This window comes from Coenobita brevimanus, chromosome 6, assembly GCF_032717465.1.
Source record: "Coenobita brevimanus isolate Jiangsu-jjx chromosome 6, ASM3271746v2, whole genome shotgun sequence".
Lineage (NCBI taxonomy): Eukaryota > Metazoa > Arthropoda > Malacostraca > Decapoda > Coenobitidae > Coenobita > Coenobita brevimanus.
Genome location: NC_136959.1, coordinates 58,089,437 through 58,106,083, shown reverse-complemented (window position 1 = coordinate 58,106,083; position 16,647 = coordinate 58,089,437). Strand labels below are relative to the sequence as shown.

The following is a 16,647-nucleotide window of genomic DNA, read 5'->3' as shown; positions in this document are numbered from 1 at the left end:
ACTCCAAGAAGACAAAAACCTCTGCCAAGTTGTGATGAACAAATTATACCATTCTATGCAGCATCCCACCCACCTTGCCACTTGCTGTAGCCAAGACAAGGAGCTTGCGCAGGTTGAGGGCATCACGGTTGAGGGTGTGGAGGGGGGCAGGGAAAGTGTCTGAGGTCTCCATCAACACTGAGAACCAGTGGGACGCCTGTGACACTTGTGTCTTTACGCGATGTGCCAGACTGCTCAACCAGTCTGTTTGGGGGTAGATGAAATGACTGCAAGAGCCTCACATTGTTATACTCCTTTATTTAGTCCTGAATATTTGAACAATGTTCAACAATGATATGTTAAGTTAAAAGACAGTAATTTCTCTGTTCAACTAATGCATACACTTTTTATCTACCTGAACCAGTAAAATGCCTTTGTCGGCGAGGTATGAGTGAGGCCATTTAAATCTGAAAGCACTGAAACGTCACCTTACACCCCAAGGATGCCTAGAGTATATTGATGGCTATCTACCTACAAAGTTTCATGCCTTTATAACAAACTGTCTGGCCTGTGGCCCTCTTCTGAAGACTTTCGACATGCTGCACTTGGCAAGCATCACGTAAACTGCTGGGGTGTGATGAAACCTGTCAAAAACAGATCTTAAAGAATGGAGCTATCGTATGGTGCAAACCATCCAGTGATCGGCCCTGTGGTTGCTAAGATACAAGCTTCTAAAAAGTGTTATGGTCGGGCCAGGCTGGGCCGGGCTGCTCATATGTGAGAAAATGCCACTACTTGACGAAAGGCTCGCAAGGGCATTGCCCTCGCTCAAAATAGTTGGAGACGGATAAAATAAGTGCAAAGCCTCAAATGGAAATGATCCTTGTTTTAGTCCCTAACTGGCCAGGCAGGTTAACAGGAATTATAATATATATTCGATTATTGTAAAGTATTATATGTCGAGCAAAAAGACAAGGATCCTGTTCCTCATCATTTTGATCCAATCATTCATAATCTATGATGCAATATGTTAATTATTACAGTACAGGTCCTTTTATGTCATCTGGCAACCTCATCAAAATATAACAAACACATAGCCTCTGGTGCCTTTCTCCATCGAGTGAATTTCTTCACAAGGGATGGCCAAGGTAAACTATCTTCTAGCTACTGTCTCTTCATGTCTCATTCCTTCTAGCAAAACAATTTTTCACCTGTTTGTGTGCCTGTTTCACTTTCAACTTCATCCGTATAATGTAATATAATTCTGAATAAACTACAGGAACACACTACCTGTATGCAGCACCATTTGCGCATTGCAAATATACTATTTCAAGGGAGCAAAAGCAACTGAGGTTCCTGACTTCTGGAGGCATTGCCTCATACAATTCTGAACTACAAGTTCTAAATATACTGTACATGTATCCTACTACAAACTCTACTTCTATACATCCACCGGTGGTAAACAAGTATACACCATATTTCATAAATAATCTACCGTATTTGAACAAAATTAATATTCCTTGCAACTTGCATATGAAGCCAGGTATGCATAAATCTCATTGTCAACAACAAACTACCATAAGATTCACATTATAACCAAATATGCATTTCTTAAACACCAGGTGTATAATACCTGAGGGTGTTAACAGCACAAAATAAAAAGGTATTCATTAATTACCAAACATATCAGCACTGCATACTAAGACAACTTTAACTATACCTGAGAAAGAATACTGTTATTCAATCTAGTTTCTCTTGCTGTAATTCATTTAAATCATGCTTAGTGCCACATCTTGCAAGGAGTATTCTTGACAAATGAATCTGGAGATGTTTTGTCCTTTTTTTAAAGGTTCTTAATTTACGTCTTTCTCAAAGACCTGACTCTCATGAACTCAGCTGATTGCTCATTTACTCTTTGTTCCAAATGGCTGTATCACCTCAAATATTCTACAAGATGCTTCACCCAAAACTGTAATGCTCTTTGTAACCCTGTTACATATTTAAGGCAGCTTTAGAATGCAGTCAGTTAAGTAATACATGAACATCCCCTGTAATAAATACTATATTACTACAATCTTAAACATCTGCTCACAACACATGCTACATGTGTTTTACAAGTTAGTAAAACTTACTTGATTCTTCATAGAAAGTTGGTGCAGCTTCTATACAAATACCTAATTAGTGATGGCAATGTGAACATAAGAATATTTTGATAAATTTCATCCTACATATTATGAGAACTTATATGAATGCATCTATTAAATTGCAATTTCAAACACTTCACAAAGGCAATGAGATCAAATGACTGATGCACAAATAGAAAATAAAATACTTAGCCACTCCACTTCGAGTGGGTCTGCTTATAAAAAAAAAAATAATAATAATAAAATAATAATAATAATAAACAAATAAATACAAATACTGTACTGCAATTCCTGACAAAAAAAATGGTACAATAATCATACGGTAATCTCTTTAGAATTCTGCATAATTATGTACACAAGCATATAACTAGTATAAATGGAAACTCATAATAATGTACTACCACATGAAATTCATAATCATGGAGAAACTAAATTTAGCATTTATCCATTAACTCTGTCTGAAAAGATCCATAACTTGGTAAAAAAAAAAAAAGAAAAAAAAAAAAAAAAAAAAAAAAAAGTGAACAAACATCTGGTGAACTTTGCAAAATTCTGAATCTACATCATCATCACGACCTCTTTCTCTTGCCAAGAATAAAGTTAGGCTGGGTTCAGAAAGCAAAGAAAGAGCTCAACATTCACTCACCAGTCAAGCCCCTAGAATCCGAAAACTTACCTGCTGATGTTGGCAAAGGTTCTTGGTAGTTTACATTGGCTCCGTCTACAGGCAAGTCAACCCCTTCTACTGCCACCACTCGTGCTAGTGACTCCTCCCGCCACCACACCACACCTGCCAAATACCGTATAAAACATATTTTACAAAGGCCTGTATTCTATGTTTTGCTTTTGCTTTTGCTTTGCTTTTTTAGTTAGTTCTTTTTACAGGGTGGGGCACTAACCCACCACCAACCCTTTTAGTCGCCTCGTACGACAAGCAGGGATACTGGGGGAGTATTCTTGAAACCCCCCTATGTGATTTGGAGATTTTGTAACATCTTTTTCTTTTTTTTAAAGATTTACTCTGTTCATTACATCATCATAATCATCATCCCACCTCTTCTACCCCACCTGCAGGAGAGGTGAGGTAGGGTCCAGAAAGCAAGGAAATGGAAAAATATGATGACAGTGGAAGAACTAATCAGCAGACCCAATGAAATGGGTCACACACTCATTCACTCACCATTCATGCCCTTGGAATGTAACACCTTAAATGAAATGAAGATATCACAAGACTGAGTGAATTAACTAAGAAAGGCCTCCCCTACATTAACTATCATCATGGCTGAAGCAGGAATAAAATTCAAATGCATAATCATACTGTTGTGGTTATGTACTGTATAACTCCTTGTCTGATTATGTACTTTCTACCTCACTGTGAATGGTCAGAAAATTTCATACAACTTAGAAAAGGTCTTTCAATCAAGCAAAAGGGATTAAAAACAAACATATATCCATCCATTCATCTATCCATCATCCAATCCTATGTTGCCCCATGAGGAGTGTAAGAGTCTGGGGCTAGGCAAGTTGGTCCTGACATTTAAGATGAGAGTGAATTTATCCATCCATCATCCAATCCTACGTTGCCCCATGAGGAGTGTAGGAGCCAGGGGCTAGGCAAGCTGGTCCTGACATTTAAGATGAGAGTGACCCGCCTCACTCATCCCTGAGTGGCATTACGTGAGCAACAGACCCCAACCATCCCTTGGCTATAAACCTACACAGGCTCAATCTGGTTGGGGTGCCTTAATTACCCACTAAACCACCAGGCGTCACAGTTTGGTTATATGATTACCACCCAGCATAGTAATTGGGTTCCTGGCATACAGGAAACCATTAGGCTTGTCACTCAGTGTAGAGTCACCTGTAGACAGAAAGAAGAGAAAAGAAAGAAGGAAAGAAAGACAGAAGTGGAAGGAAAGAAAGAAGGAAGGAAGAGAGGAAAGGGCAGTCACCCAAGAGCAGCACTACATCGAGTGAGTGGATGGTGACTGTCCCCACAGACCACAAAATCATCATCATCATCATCCAGACCTTCTTCCCCACCCTAGGGCAGGGTGAGGAGTAGCAACATCCACTAAAACCTCCATTAAATTCATCGCTGTCAGGATGCAACTTTATCTCCCATTTTACAAGAAACCTCTCAGGTGGGAGACAGTTTAATATGATAGAAATTCATGGATACCAGTAAATATTTTGATTATCTGACAAACCAGCAGAATACACACTCAGTCTGTTAATCATTATGAAGAAACATTATGTTGAGCTTTGAGACACAGCATCTTGCGACAAATCACTTAATTTGATTTCCATCTCACCTTCATAAGTTGTACTGTAACCATCCTGCCATTTTGCCAAATTTACACTGCTGTGTAGGTGGCACGGTTGGTTACTGTTAAGACTTCCTGTGATATCCATTTACCTTTCATGAGTGGCAACCATCCTGTCGTACCTTTTGTAGGTTGCAACTATCCTGTTAAACCCTTTGTAGGTTGCAAACAACCTGTCATATCCCTTTTAGGTTGCAATCATCCTGTTATACACTTTGTAGGTTGCAACCATCCTGTCATACCCTTTGTAGGTTGCAACCAACCTGCCATACCCTTTGTAGGTTGCAACCATCCTTCCATACCCTTCAGAAGTTGCAGCCATCCTGCTACTCTGTAAAATACTTCATACATTGCAACCATCCTGCCACACCTTTCATAAGTAAGTTGTAAGCCACCTGCCATACCTTGCATAAGTAAGTTGTAAGCCTCTTGCCATACCTTTCACAAGTAAGTTATAAGCCTCCTGCCATAACTTTCATATGCAATTTGTATGTTTCATGTCATTCCACCAAACCTGCACTGCTGAGTAGATGCAGCGAGTGGTCTGCACAAGTCAGCAGCGCCCTCAAAGCCCAGCCTCCATCACTGGTTTGGTAGTGGTGGACGTGCAAAGCTGTGGCCGGCCCAGTGTGAGGTGGCAGTTCCACTACCAACCCGTGTTCACCAACTTCTGCTCCAGTCTCCAGGTCCACAGCACCAAGAGTCACCACCTGAAGATGAAGTCGTAGAACTAGTAGTAGCAACAGCTGCAGTCCCAGGCTCATCTCATCTGAATGCCAACCTAGAGAACTGCAGCACAGGGAGTTGAGGGATGTTTGTATAATTGAGTAGTGGAGCAGCTTGGCTGTAATGGTGCCACCATGGCAGGATATGCTCTTTGCCAATATAATCACTAACTCATTTACCTTGTAACTTGATATTACAGCAATGTTAGTTTGATGCCAACATAAAAGACCATATGGAGAGAAATGTAGTTGAAATAAAGATGGGGTATAATGTTATTTTTTCAGCAGCTATACATTATAGGTCAATCATTTGAATAATGGACTATCATAAATTGGACACCTAAAACAGGCTATGCAGGGGTCTCTTCACTTTAAGTTAGCCTAAATTTTCCATCTTTCCAGCTTGAATGCTGAGTTTTAACAAGAGATTTACACTAGAATAAGTTGCTAGCCACAAAAAAGTGCGGGTGTTGGGAAACAATGCAAAGTCGCTGTATCATCTTATTCTGCCACTGAGCTACGGGAAATGTTGCAAAAAGACAAAATCTCAGGATAATGCAAATGAACTATGATGAACTGACCTTAGCAGCTTGGGTAAGAGTGTAGAGGACATTGCCAGCCACAGCAGAAGCCCGACTGCCCCCCAAGTCTCGCACCAGGTGAAGGCTGGCCCCGTGAAGGTGAACTAGCCGCCTCCCACTGCCAACCTGTACAAAGTTATCTTCATGCTGCAATTACCTGTCACATTATGCAGTTTTAACATCATTATCTCAGGTAGTATGCTCTTTTTAAAGATACAAGTGGTTACCGTGTAGGGGATGAAAATGGGAAAATGCTACTCAGTTGAATGGTAAAATTATAGATGAATCGTGAACTGTATACCGTACTTACAAAAGGACAATAATGATATGGGAAGATGTCAATCTGATGAACAGTAAAATTATTAGTGCATCCTGAAATGCATACTGTATTTACAAATGGAAAATGCTAATCTGATGAATGGTGAAATTACTGACAAATCTTCAAAAGCACAATTACAACAAGACAATGATGATCTATGGTAACAACTGCTCACTTATTACAGAATCCTACCTGGATAATAAAGTGCTCTGGTGCTCCTGGTACAACCTGAAGCACGATTTGTGAATTTGGTTCTATGGCTTCCAGTCCCACTGTGGCTAGGGGCTGGGAGGCAAAGTCAGGGGCTGGGGCAGTGAGAGGCAGCATAAATACCAGGCCCAAAGACAGTTCCACACACACCAGGCTCTGCCCACCACTCTCACAGCTGCCAATAGAACATATCCATCCATTATCTTTTGTTGCTGGTCAGCAATGTAGGAGCACAGGAGTCCAGGCCTAGGATACTGAGTCCCAACAACTAAGGCAAGGGTGAAAATGAGTTTCAACCACCACGCCCTTTCACTCCCAACATCAGCTGTCATAAATGCAGCAAGCTTTTACTGTAAGTCACATATTTTTAATAATCATTTTATGACCCAGAGATACACACAATCCAGGCTCTGTCCTCCACTCTCACAACTGTCAATAGCATACAAATGCCTTAAGTTTTCATCATAAGTCACTTATTTTTGACATTCACTTTTGCTCACAACTATCACCATATAACAAAAACAATATATCCTTAATAAGTTAATATGAGTCGACCCATTCTGACATTCAGTTTAAACCCACAAACAGCTTCTCTCTCTCACACCCATACATAAAGTACCTATATCCACACACTGGAAATGCAGGTACAATCCTTCCATTTCAACATTTCAAAGCACTGAAAAAAGGATGTCATTTATTACCTTGTGTCATGTGTAAGCAAAGGTGACAGAGTGTGTATATTTGTCAAACATTATGGCTGCCTTGGCTTAAAGTCACTAACAACCATACTACAACAGGGTGGGATGTGGGTATCCAAATGGACACATTATGACTGTGTAACTGCCTTCCAACTTTAAGGCTTCCAATCATAAGGATGACTTTGAAACCTGCACACAGAGGTGGCTAAACAAGTCTGATGGAAGAGAGGAACTATACCTTGTGTCAGGTGTGAGCCAGGGTGCAGCCACAGCAGTATGGTCAAGAGCAGCACCTGACACTCGATCTAGTGTTGTCACAACTACTGAGCCTGCTACCACCTCCCCTAGCACAATCTCGCTCTCCCTCACAACCACCGCTCGATGCAACAACCTGGAAAAATAAAAGGAAAGGTCGGTCAGCATGTGGCTGTGGAGCAGGTGAAAAAATAAAATGGTAAGTTAGTTAGCTAAGGGTTGAGGAGTACTGTAGGTGAGAAAATATAAGGAAAAGTTATTCAGTAAAGGTACAGGAGTATCCCTAGTTGTAATGAAGAATAAAACAATGTAGTTGCAGCAGCAGAAAAAAAAAAAAAAAAAAAAAAAAAAAAAAAAAAAAAAAAAAACTGACCCAGGATGTGGGGTGTGTGAGAGGTGTGTTTCCTGGACAAGAGCTGCTGTTAGTGTATCCCAGGTCCTGACGAGCCTGCCGGCCACTGTGGTGACTCGTTGCCCTTCATTTACTAAGGCCTCCACCCTCGTCCCCTCTCCTGCCTCAAGCACCTGCCGCCACACTATCTCTCCTGCAAAATGTTATGTAAATGTCACAAAACTAAATCAACACACCAGGCACCTCATAATGTTTAGCAAAAAAAAAAAAAAAAGCTATTGCTAGCTATATGTATTTTGGTCTCTGTTCCAATATGCTAATATTCCACTCGAGTTTCTTCAGAATCATAATACAGTGTGTCCCAATACATTAGCAAACCCAAGGTGGTATTACAGTATACTATATAACAGGAATTACTTCACTGTGCATTGTATACACATCTGTAAAACAACAATAACTACAAATACAGAAGTATAAATTATCAAAATGTGTAAGGTAATAGTTCATCTGAGATATAAACTTAAAAGACAGACATAGAGACTGGGATACAATATCAAAATGAATGCCAAGAATGATATTCAGCAACTGCTACCATTTTTTGTGGCCAAAGCTGCAAGTACATTCTCGGCAGTGGCTACGATTATCCGGCGAGGCACGGTAGACTCATCAAACACAGCCTTTGTAACCACGCCAACATATCGCTGCACCCTGACAGAGAAATGAGAGAAATATAAAATATTACTGGAACAGATAATAATTGGAGTTTCTTTTGTTATTTACATATTTGTTTTAGTGTTCTACTTCATTCTGCAGAACAGATCATTCTTTTTTTTCTACTTGCTTGAGAAGACTATGCAGTAATGCTTTATTAACATCCAAGACTTGCCTTATCCTAAAAGAAAAATGATATACAAAAGTATGCCTACTTTACCCACTCATATTACCTTTACTATCAATATTAGCATATTGCCATATACATCTCATTGGCTGAAGATTATTTCTGACTATAGCATTACTGGCTAATGATTATTTCTGACTATTGCATTTCTACTTTAACTTGATCTAAAACTGCCATCTCTCCATCCTGAATGCCAAGTTGTAACAGTACTTTAACATAAGAATTTGATGCTTATCATGAAGAATTGCTATGTAAAGGACATAACTTAAGCAGAAACACTGTCTTCTTCTGCCAATGACCTACATGATATGAGCTAAAAAAAAAAAAAAAAAAAAAAAAAAAAAAAAAAAAAAAAAACTGGGCTAAATTCAAGTAGGCTAAGACAAGTATAGGGGAGATTAAATACTGTACAACCATTATAGGCTAGCCACATTGCCAAGAAATTCATTACATTTATGACCAATATGGGTCTCTTGCAAATACTCCTTACTTTAGAGTAAATGGATGGGTATTATTGTTATTATACCATAATAATGGAGAATACAATTAACATGTTCACTATTAAGCTTATGTAATGGTGGATGGGTGGGGTGGGGGAGTACTGTCCTACTTCCAGCTCGTTCCATTACCATATTTACGTTAAAATTTGGTTGTTATATATAATTACCGGTAAAACTATCGACATATGTGGTTCTGATGCTTGTGTAATACAGAGTTTTGTATTCACTGATCATATAATCCTCTGGTGACACCGAACGTACTGCATCTCACACAGTACATCTCTGAAGACAGCGATCATGAAAACAGTCCACATTTCCCCATACTTTTTGTCACTGGACTGTCACCAACGTACATCACGAGATTTTCCGGTGACATTGCTTAGTATTAAAAGACCTCGAGGCTCATTATACATAAAATTTATGATGGCTTACCAATCAAATTTTCCAATTTGATCTTCGTAGAGGCCAAAAACAGGGCCAAAATGGGCAAAACACACCAAAAACAGCGTTAGCACCGGACCGCCAGCCATGTTTGTTGTTGTTGTTGTGGCAGGAAATGGTCTCTAAAATCCAGTTCAAGTTGAAGCGTTTCATTTCTTAAAAAACAGCCATCAAGGGAAAGCCTTTTAAGCCAATTTTGACGTTTCAAAAGAAAATTGTGTAGCTAGTGAGTACTGCCAAAAATAGTGACTATTAATTCTTTGAAAAATGATTTGCATATTACAGTATCATGAGCGAGATTTAGTGTTTTGCGTCGGCTGCAGCGATCCTTACACGAACTAAATAGCCCATCATAAAAGCTACTAATGGTTATTACTTCCCCCCCCCCAGAGTTAATCTACTAAATATGCGTTATTTTTTTTTTTTTTACAGTTAAAAATAAAGACAATTTATGGGAGTAGTGGGTATTGGAGAAACAATGGATATTTAACGAGTTAAGAGTTCCTTCAACGATTTATTTGTTTGCTGCATTTCACACAGATCTGTCACATCTACAGTGCAATCTACTTTGGTTGGTGTGCTTCCTCATAACTTGTCAAATAAAACTGAAAAAACGAAAATGTCGATTCCAACTGAATTTACAGCATAAACAAGTTATCGGTTTACTCATCTGGTTGGCTACCTTTTTTTGCACTGGTTAAGTAGGCAGTGAGAGGAGCCGCATAGAGGAAAACAAGGGTAACACAAATCTGCAGGTACGCCAGTCAAATGGGACAGCAAAGGCAATTTAATATTATCAATGGGAAAGACTGAGTTATGTACGATACCTTACGCAGAGTAAAATAATACTAACAAGGTGTATTAATGGGAAATTCTGTTAATATTGCAGTGAATAGAGAAATTTCAAAGCAGGGTATATGAGAGGAAAGGTGGGTTAATGGTCAGTGGTCAATGGGGGCCGAGAGCTAAAGGAAAAGGTTAGGTATGAGTCTAGTTAGGAAACTGATAAGAAGAGGGCCTAGAAAAGAATGTAAGGCTGACTTAAATGAGCAAACTGAACTTAGAGCAACAATATCATCAGGTAATGAGTTCCACAGACTGACGCACCTAATGGAGAAGAACCTCCTCCTAGTCTCTAAAGAGCAATGAGAGCGAAGAATCTTAAATTTATGCCCTCGCGTGCACAATGGGGGTACCAAAGGAAAAATTTCAGCAGGATCAATACTACATTCATGATGAAAATTTTTCCAATATTTTAGCAAATCTGCACGTAATAAACGCCCCTGTACAGAGTACAAATCAAGAATCCTGAGTCGTTCACCATAAGGAAGTTCGGTTAGTCCTTCTATATGACGAATCCAAGATCTCTGTAGTGATTCCAGTAAACGAAGATCTCCCACAAAGCCAGTGTTTCACACATCAAGAGGCATATTCCAACAAAGGTCTAATATGTGTTTTGTACGAAGTAAGCATAAAGCCCGGTGATCTACAAAGAGTATATCTTTGAAAAACTGGCAGACAACCCAAAAGCTTTGTTAACAATAAACGTGATATGGAGATGGAATATGAGAGAGGAGTCCACCAAAACACCAAGATCCTTGTGAGAGTCGACCAAGGATATTGCATGACCCTGGAAGTGGTATTCAGATAAAGTACCAATGTGCTGCCACGCAACAGTACCACGCAGATGGGAATCGGCAACTCTGAAGATATTATCTGTGTCATTCTGACAATAAGTACTACCTAATGCCAATGACAAGGGTGAAGACGTACAGTACCATAGGTAAATCTTGAGATCGTCCGCAAAAAGCTTACAAGTATTCAAAGTAAAGGATGGCAAATGATTGACATATATTAAGAAGAGTAATGGCCCCAAGACAGAACCCTGGGGCACTCCACTTTTAACCTCCCTAGAACTACTTTTAACACCCGAGACAGACACATAACAGTACATTTCCTACCCCGGAGAAAAAAGCCTATCCAGTTCAACAAGGCACCTACAATTCCAATACTTTGGAGTTTTTATAGCAAAATAGAGTGACTCAGCACCTCAAAAGCTTTTGAGAAATCAAATAAGATCACATCCACCACACATCCAACATCCAACCCAGAAGTAACAAAGTCATAAGTCAGTAATTGCTGGTCGTCAACTGTCCTTCCTCGTCTAAAGCCAAACTGATCAACGGAAAGTATGCCATTTTGTTCAAGATAGTTGTAAATATGTTCGGCTACAATTCTCTCCATAGTCTTACAACAAATAGTACATGAACAAGTTGTAATCAGATATCTATCTCTTATGACACTGCTAACTGAACATCCACCTCTTCTGGACGTGAGAATATACTGCTGTTTGCTTCTTGCCGACGTTAGATGGTTTTATACACTTCAGAAGTGCCCAATCGTCGTCTGGTATGGGGACAAGATCCTTGGTTACTAGTCAGCTCATATCTCCAGTTTGACTACGCTTAGCCATCAACTAAGTGAGAGGGATTTGGGATCGTCGTCAGGTTAGAGAAAAGGCGTCATGTCATGGGTATGAGGCTGGAATGAGTCTTCTTAATTACTGTGGTAGATTCATGTTAACTTGATCCAGATTTTTGTCCTTTTGCAGCTAATTTTACGCAGCTCTGTGGCCGAATGAGACAGCATTGTGGCTCGAAATCATTTCCACAGCACTTCTTCATGATTGTCATCTTAATCTAGTGTTCACCTCATGTCATTTCAGTATTTCAAGACGGAGATGTGATAATTTTACGCCAGTTTAGAGTAAAATGGTCATAGTCAGAACTTACTTCCAGTCTGACACACTTGGCCACCGACTGAACTGAAAGGGGTTAGGGATCTTAGTCTGGTTAATACAAACTCGCCATAATCCTTAATGAGAGACAGACTGACGCTAAGCCCCTCCAGAGGTGCAGGATTACAATGCAGCGGCGCTCCCTTCACAGCGTTCGTATTATGTGCTTTAGGCTGGGAGAGACGGCGCTGTTATTGGTTTGTTTTCAACTGACGGAACTGAGCCACTCCCACAATTTGAGTACTAAGTCGTTGTTGCATTAAATTCTATGAACCTTAGTTATGAGATACAGATGAATCTCCTTGGTTATTAGTCATGCCCAACCTCCTATCTGACTACACTAGGCCACGAACCGAGCTAAAAAGGGTTAGGGATCTTTGTCAAGTTAGATGAAACGCAATATAGCATAATATTTTTCTCCTTAATTTAGGCCAGATTCTCATGCTTTTGCCTCTTATAAGTCTCAATGCAAGAAAAAGACAATGCTTTGGTTCTACATCCTTTACACAGCATTTCTTCGCGACTAGCACCATATTCCAGTGTTAATGTATTGTTACTGCTCCGCATTTTAGGTGGAGGGATGGTAATTTTAGGCCAGGTGGGATTAATATGAGTATACTGTAGTAGTAGTAACTGGTATGTCAGCGAAAGAAATTACATATGTCTGTACCATAAATATAAAAATAACATAGACGAGAATATCAAGGTATAATATGTGTAATAAAACGCTGGGGAATAACTGTGTGTGTGTGTGTGTGTGTGTGTGTGTGTGTGTGTGTGTGTGTGTGTGTGTGTGTGTGTGTGTGTGTGTGTGTGTGTAATTCACCGGGTCGGTCAGGATCACTTGATGGTCGTGATCGTCAGCTTTTACCCTCCCGGAAGGGAGCTGAGAGCTCATATAGTCCGATCTAAGGGCAAGGCTGTGACCTTCACACACGCACACACCCGTCCCCTTGCTCAAGGGGGACAGTAACCACCCACTTCGTCAGTGAAACTTTTCGCAACCTGAGCGAGGCGCGAACTCCCGTCCACCAGTTGGCAAGCGAGAGCGTTACCACTGTCTGTCTGTCTGTGTCTCTGTCTGTCTGTCTGTCTGTATGTCTCTCTCTCTCTCTCTCTCTCTCACCCTTGACCTTCCCTGGCTCAGCCCAAGGAAACCTGACCCTATATTTACTTCTTAATCACAGACCCTCCTCCCCTCTCCCTCTGGTGCCAGAGAGAGAGAGAGAGAGAGAAAGAGAGAGAGAGAGAGTTTGTGCGTATGTGTTGCTGCATATTGGATTTGTGTGCGTGTGTGTATAATTTAATTTTTATGTTGGTAGTGTGCGTGTGTTTACCTTCATGTGTGCGTTTACTGTAATGATGGGACGAGTGTGTGCGTGTATATATATATATATATATATATATATATATATATATATATATATATATATATATATGTGTGTGTGTGTGTGTGTGTGTGTGTGTGTGTGTGTGTGTGTGAAGACGGAAGTGTAAATTATTATGTGCATATGCATGAGTTAGTAAGAGTATGTCTTTGTGTATATATGTATGTACGTATATATGTGTGTAAGTATCCTTGTGCGTGTATAAATGTCAGTATGTGCTGATGTCATTGCAAGCGCATGTAGAAATATGTGTTTGGGTTCTTACGAGACTAATAAAGATAATGGACGAATTTAAAGCCAGAAAAACGACACTGTACGTGGAAAAATTAGCCAAGAAAAATGCATAGCGACAGCAGATAGACAGATACAGGCAGACAGATAGGTATAAAGAGATAAACATATATTGACAAATAAAGCACAGACAGATGGACATAGAAAGACGGCATTGAAAGATAGACAGATAGAGAGACAGAAAGACACAGACAGCTTTGGAAAGACAGATTGACTGAGAGATAGATACGTCTCATATGAAAAGAGAACAGACCAGTAACTAAAGCTCCTTGTCGGGAAATTAAACTGCGAGAGAAAAAGGATAACAAAGAAGAAGCTAAGTAATAACGGTAGCATCACCAACAAATAGTAAATGTAGAAGATACGAGGGAGTAAGATTATTCCAATACTAGATGGGACCCTGAAACTGTCTCGTTGGAAAGTGGTGAGAAGTTTTTCTTGAGTTATATTGCGAGAAAATAATGATCAAGGAGTTGATAATGGATGCAAGTTACGAGTTACATATAATTCTGAATGTAAACTGGCGAACGTCATCATCATCATCAATACTATTATTATTATTACTATCATCATCATCATCATTATTAATATTATTATTACCATCATCATCATCACCATGCTCCTCCTCCTCCTCATCATCATCATCATTATCAAGAGGAGCAGCAGCAACAACAACCAGAGAAAACATACAGACCCACATACACTCTTACGGGAAATAAACGTAAATCATACGAACATACACATCTTTAATATTTTCCGTGCATTGAGAAATTATAGTGTGCTTGAGGGGGGGTGCATGAATGTTGTGTTGCATGTCTCCTCTCCCCCACGCTTGCCTGTCACTTGCAACTTGTGTTTGCAAGGTTGCCGCTGCTTTCCCCTGGTGTGGCAGGCGGAATGACGGGCAAATACGGACGCTGGGAAGGTGAAGTAGAGAGAGAGAGAGAGAGAGAGAGAGAGAGAGAGAGAGAAATCGCAGCACGAAATCACTCCTTTATTTTTACCCCGTTGCCGAAGGTGGAGGGGATTATGTTTTCACCCCTGTCTGTCACTTTGTCTATCCGGCCGTCTGTAAACCGGATTACGGAAAAACAAACGGCGGGATTGCGATGATAATTTCCAAGGAAGGTCGTAGTGAGCTAGGGATTAGGTGAATTTATTGTGGTGGAATTAAACGAGGATGAAAAGGACAGTTGGTGAAGGTGCAGTCAGCCACAGGACAAAGCTATGCATTGAAAGTCCTTGTTTGGGAGATTTTAACTGGTAACATTGGCCTTACCAGCTCCGAGGAAAAAAAAAAGAAAAAGAGGAAAAGCTCATCAGTTCTCTCCGTTTGTTATAAAAAAAAAAAAAAAACTTGTCGCGGTGATCACTCTCTTTCTGTCTGTCTCAAAATCACCTTGTCCTTGAGTCAGGTCAGGGAATCCAATGACCCAACTCACGGTCATCAGTCACACACACACACACACACACACACACACACACACACACACACACACACACACACACACACACACACAAAGTTAAACATACATATACGTACAACTGCATATACACATACATACTTGCAAACACATACATACACGCAGACAATACACACACACACACACACATACACACACACACACACACACACACACACACACACACACACACACATAAATGCATGAAACGGGTCGAAGCGGGAAAGGGGAACAAGCTTTTAAATTTTGGTCTACTAAAGAAATAAAGTAAAATAAAGATGCTGGGTATATTGGAAGGAGGAGATGGCGTACATGGGAAGGAAATTTGACAGGTAGTGACAGGAAGAGGAACAAGTCTCTCTCTCTCTCTCTCTCTCTCAAATTACAGGGCAGACAAAGTCAGAATTACTGTCGACATTTCATTCGCAATTTCTGACATTTCCTCGTCCAATTTTCATGCATATTTTCCCCTCTTTTTTATCTACATTTTTCGTATACAGGGCAGCCAGTAAATAGCGCTGCACCAGAAACTCCTTTGGCGGTATCTTAGTGTGTTGCGCGGACGGCTCAGGCTGCTGGTGTGGGCGGAGGTGTGGCGGTGGGAGTAGGAAATGAATAAGTGATGCAGGATAGACATTGATAACACTGATGAGCCGCTATCACCTAGGGGGAGTGGAAGAAAAGTGTTATATTTGGACCACCCTGTAAATCAAAATAAGAAATGAGTTCTCAAAATCAAAGTTTGCACAATTAAAAAAAGAAGCAAAATTGACCATAAAAAAAAACTCAACATCAAAATCAGAAATATCTAAGGCTGTGTTCTCGATGGCTTTCACTTTTTTTTTTTTTTTTTAAATAACAGAACGGAGGAAGGAAAAACAAATGGGGGAAAAAAAATAATCCAAACACCAGATTACTGGTGTCCTCTATTCATAAAATATCTGTAACAGTTAGACTTGAACAGTTGTGGGTTGAAATTTGGAGGAAAACAACTCTGGGGAAGCGAGTTCCAGAGAGATGCAGTTCGGGGAAGGAAAGAATTCTGATAGGCAGAAGTTCTGCAATATGGTTGAGTGACATTCCAGTCATGAGCGCTACCAGATGCCCGTGTAGCACGAGGGAAGGCATGGAGAGGTGGCACCATGGACGCAACTTCGTCTGAGCATTTGCCAAAAAAATATCTGTAAAATAATGCAAGGGAGGCAACATTCCTTATTTATCTTAATTTGTTTTCATCTGATGGAACTGGGCTTCTGCAACATGAATACTACGTCCTGGT

General features: G+C 40.1%; 2 protein-coding genes across 3 annotated transcripts in view; both read right to left on the bottom strand.

Annotated features, from left to right (window-relative positions):
• The window catches only part of EMC1 (ER membrane protein complex subunit 1), a 63,876-nt gene extending 54,341 nt beyond the window's left edge, over window positions 1–9,535 (bottom strand). Inside the window, exons 1-10 of one of the 2 annotated variants that reach the window (XM_080272453.1) lie at window positions 9,421–9,535; window positions 8,183–8,298; window positions 7,612–7,783; window positions 7,222–7,374; window positions 6,268–6,460; window positions 5,757–5,882; window positions 4,965–5,160; window positions 2,800–2,913; window positions 2,112–2,141; window positions 74–243 (exon numbers count right to left, since the gene is read on the bottom strand). In XM_080272453.1, coding sequence (XP_080128579.1) covers window positions 74–243; window positions 2,112–2,141; window positions 2,800–2,913; window positions 4,965–5,160; window positions 5,757–5,882; window positions 6,268–6,460; window positions 7,222–7,374; window positions 7,612–7,783; window positions 8,183–8,298; window positions 9,421–9,518 — 1,368 coding nt within the window. In that variant the 5' untranslated portion in view covers window positions 9,519–9,535. The remainder of the gene's footprint in view (window positions 1–73; window positions 244–2,111; window positions 2,142–2,799; window positions 2,914–4,964; window positions 5,161–5,756; window positions 5,883–6,267; window positions 6,461–7,221; window positions 7,375–7,611; window positions 7,784–8,182; window positions 8,299–9,420) is intronic. The other variant, XR_013897378.1, reaches the window with a different exon arrangement.
• LOC145399939 (uncharacterized) overlaps window positions 1–16,647 on the bottom strand; it is a 152,693-nt gene that overhangs the window by 59,100 nt on the left and 76,946 nt on the right. The window lies entirely within an intron of this gene.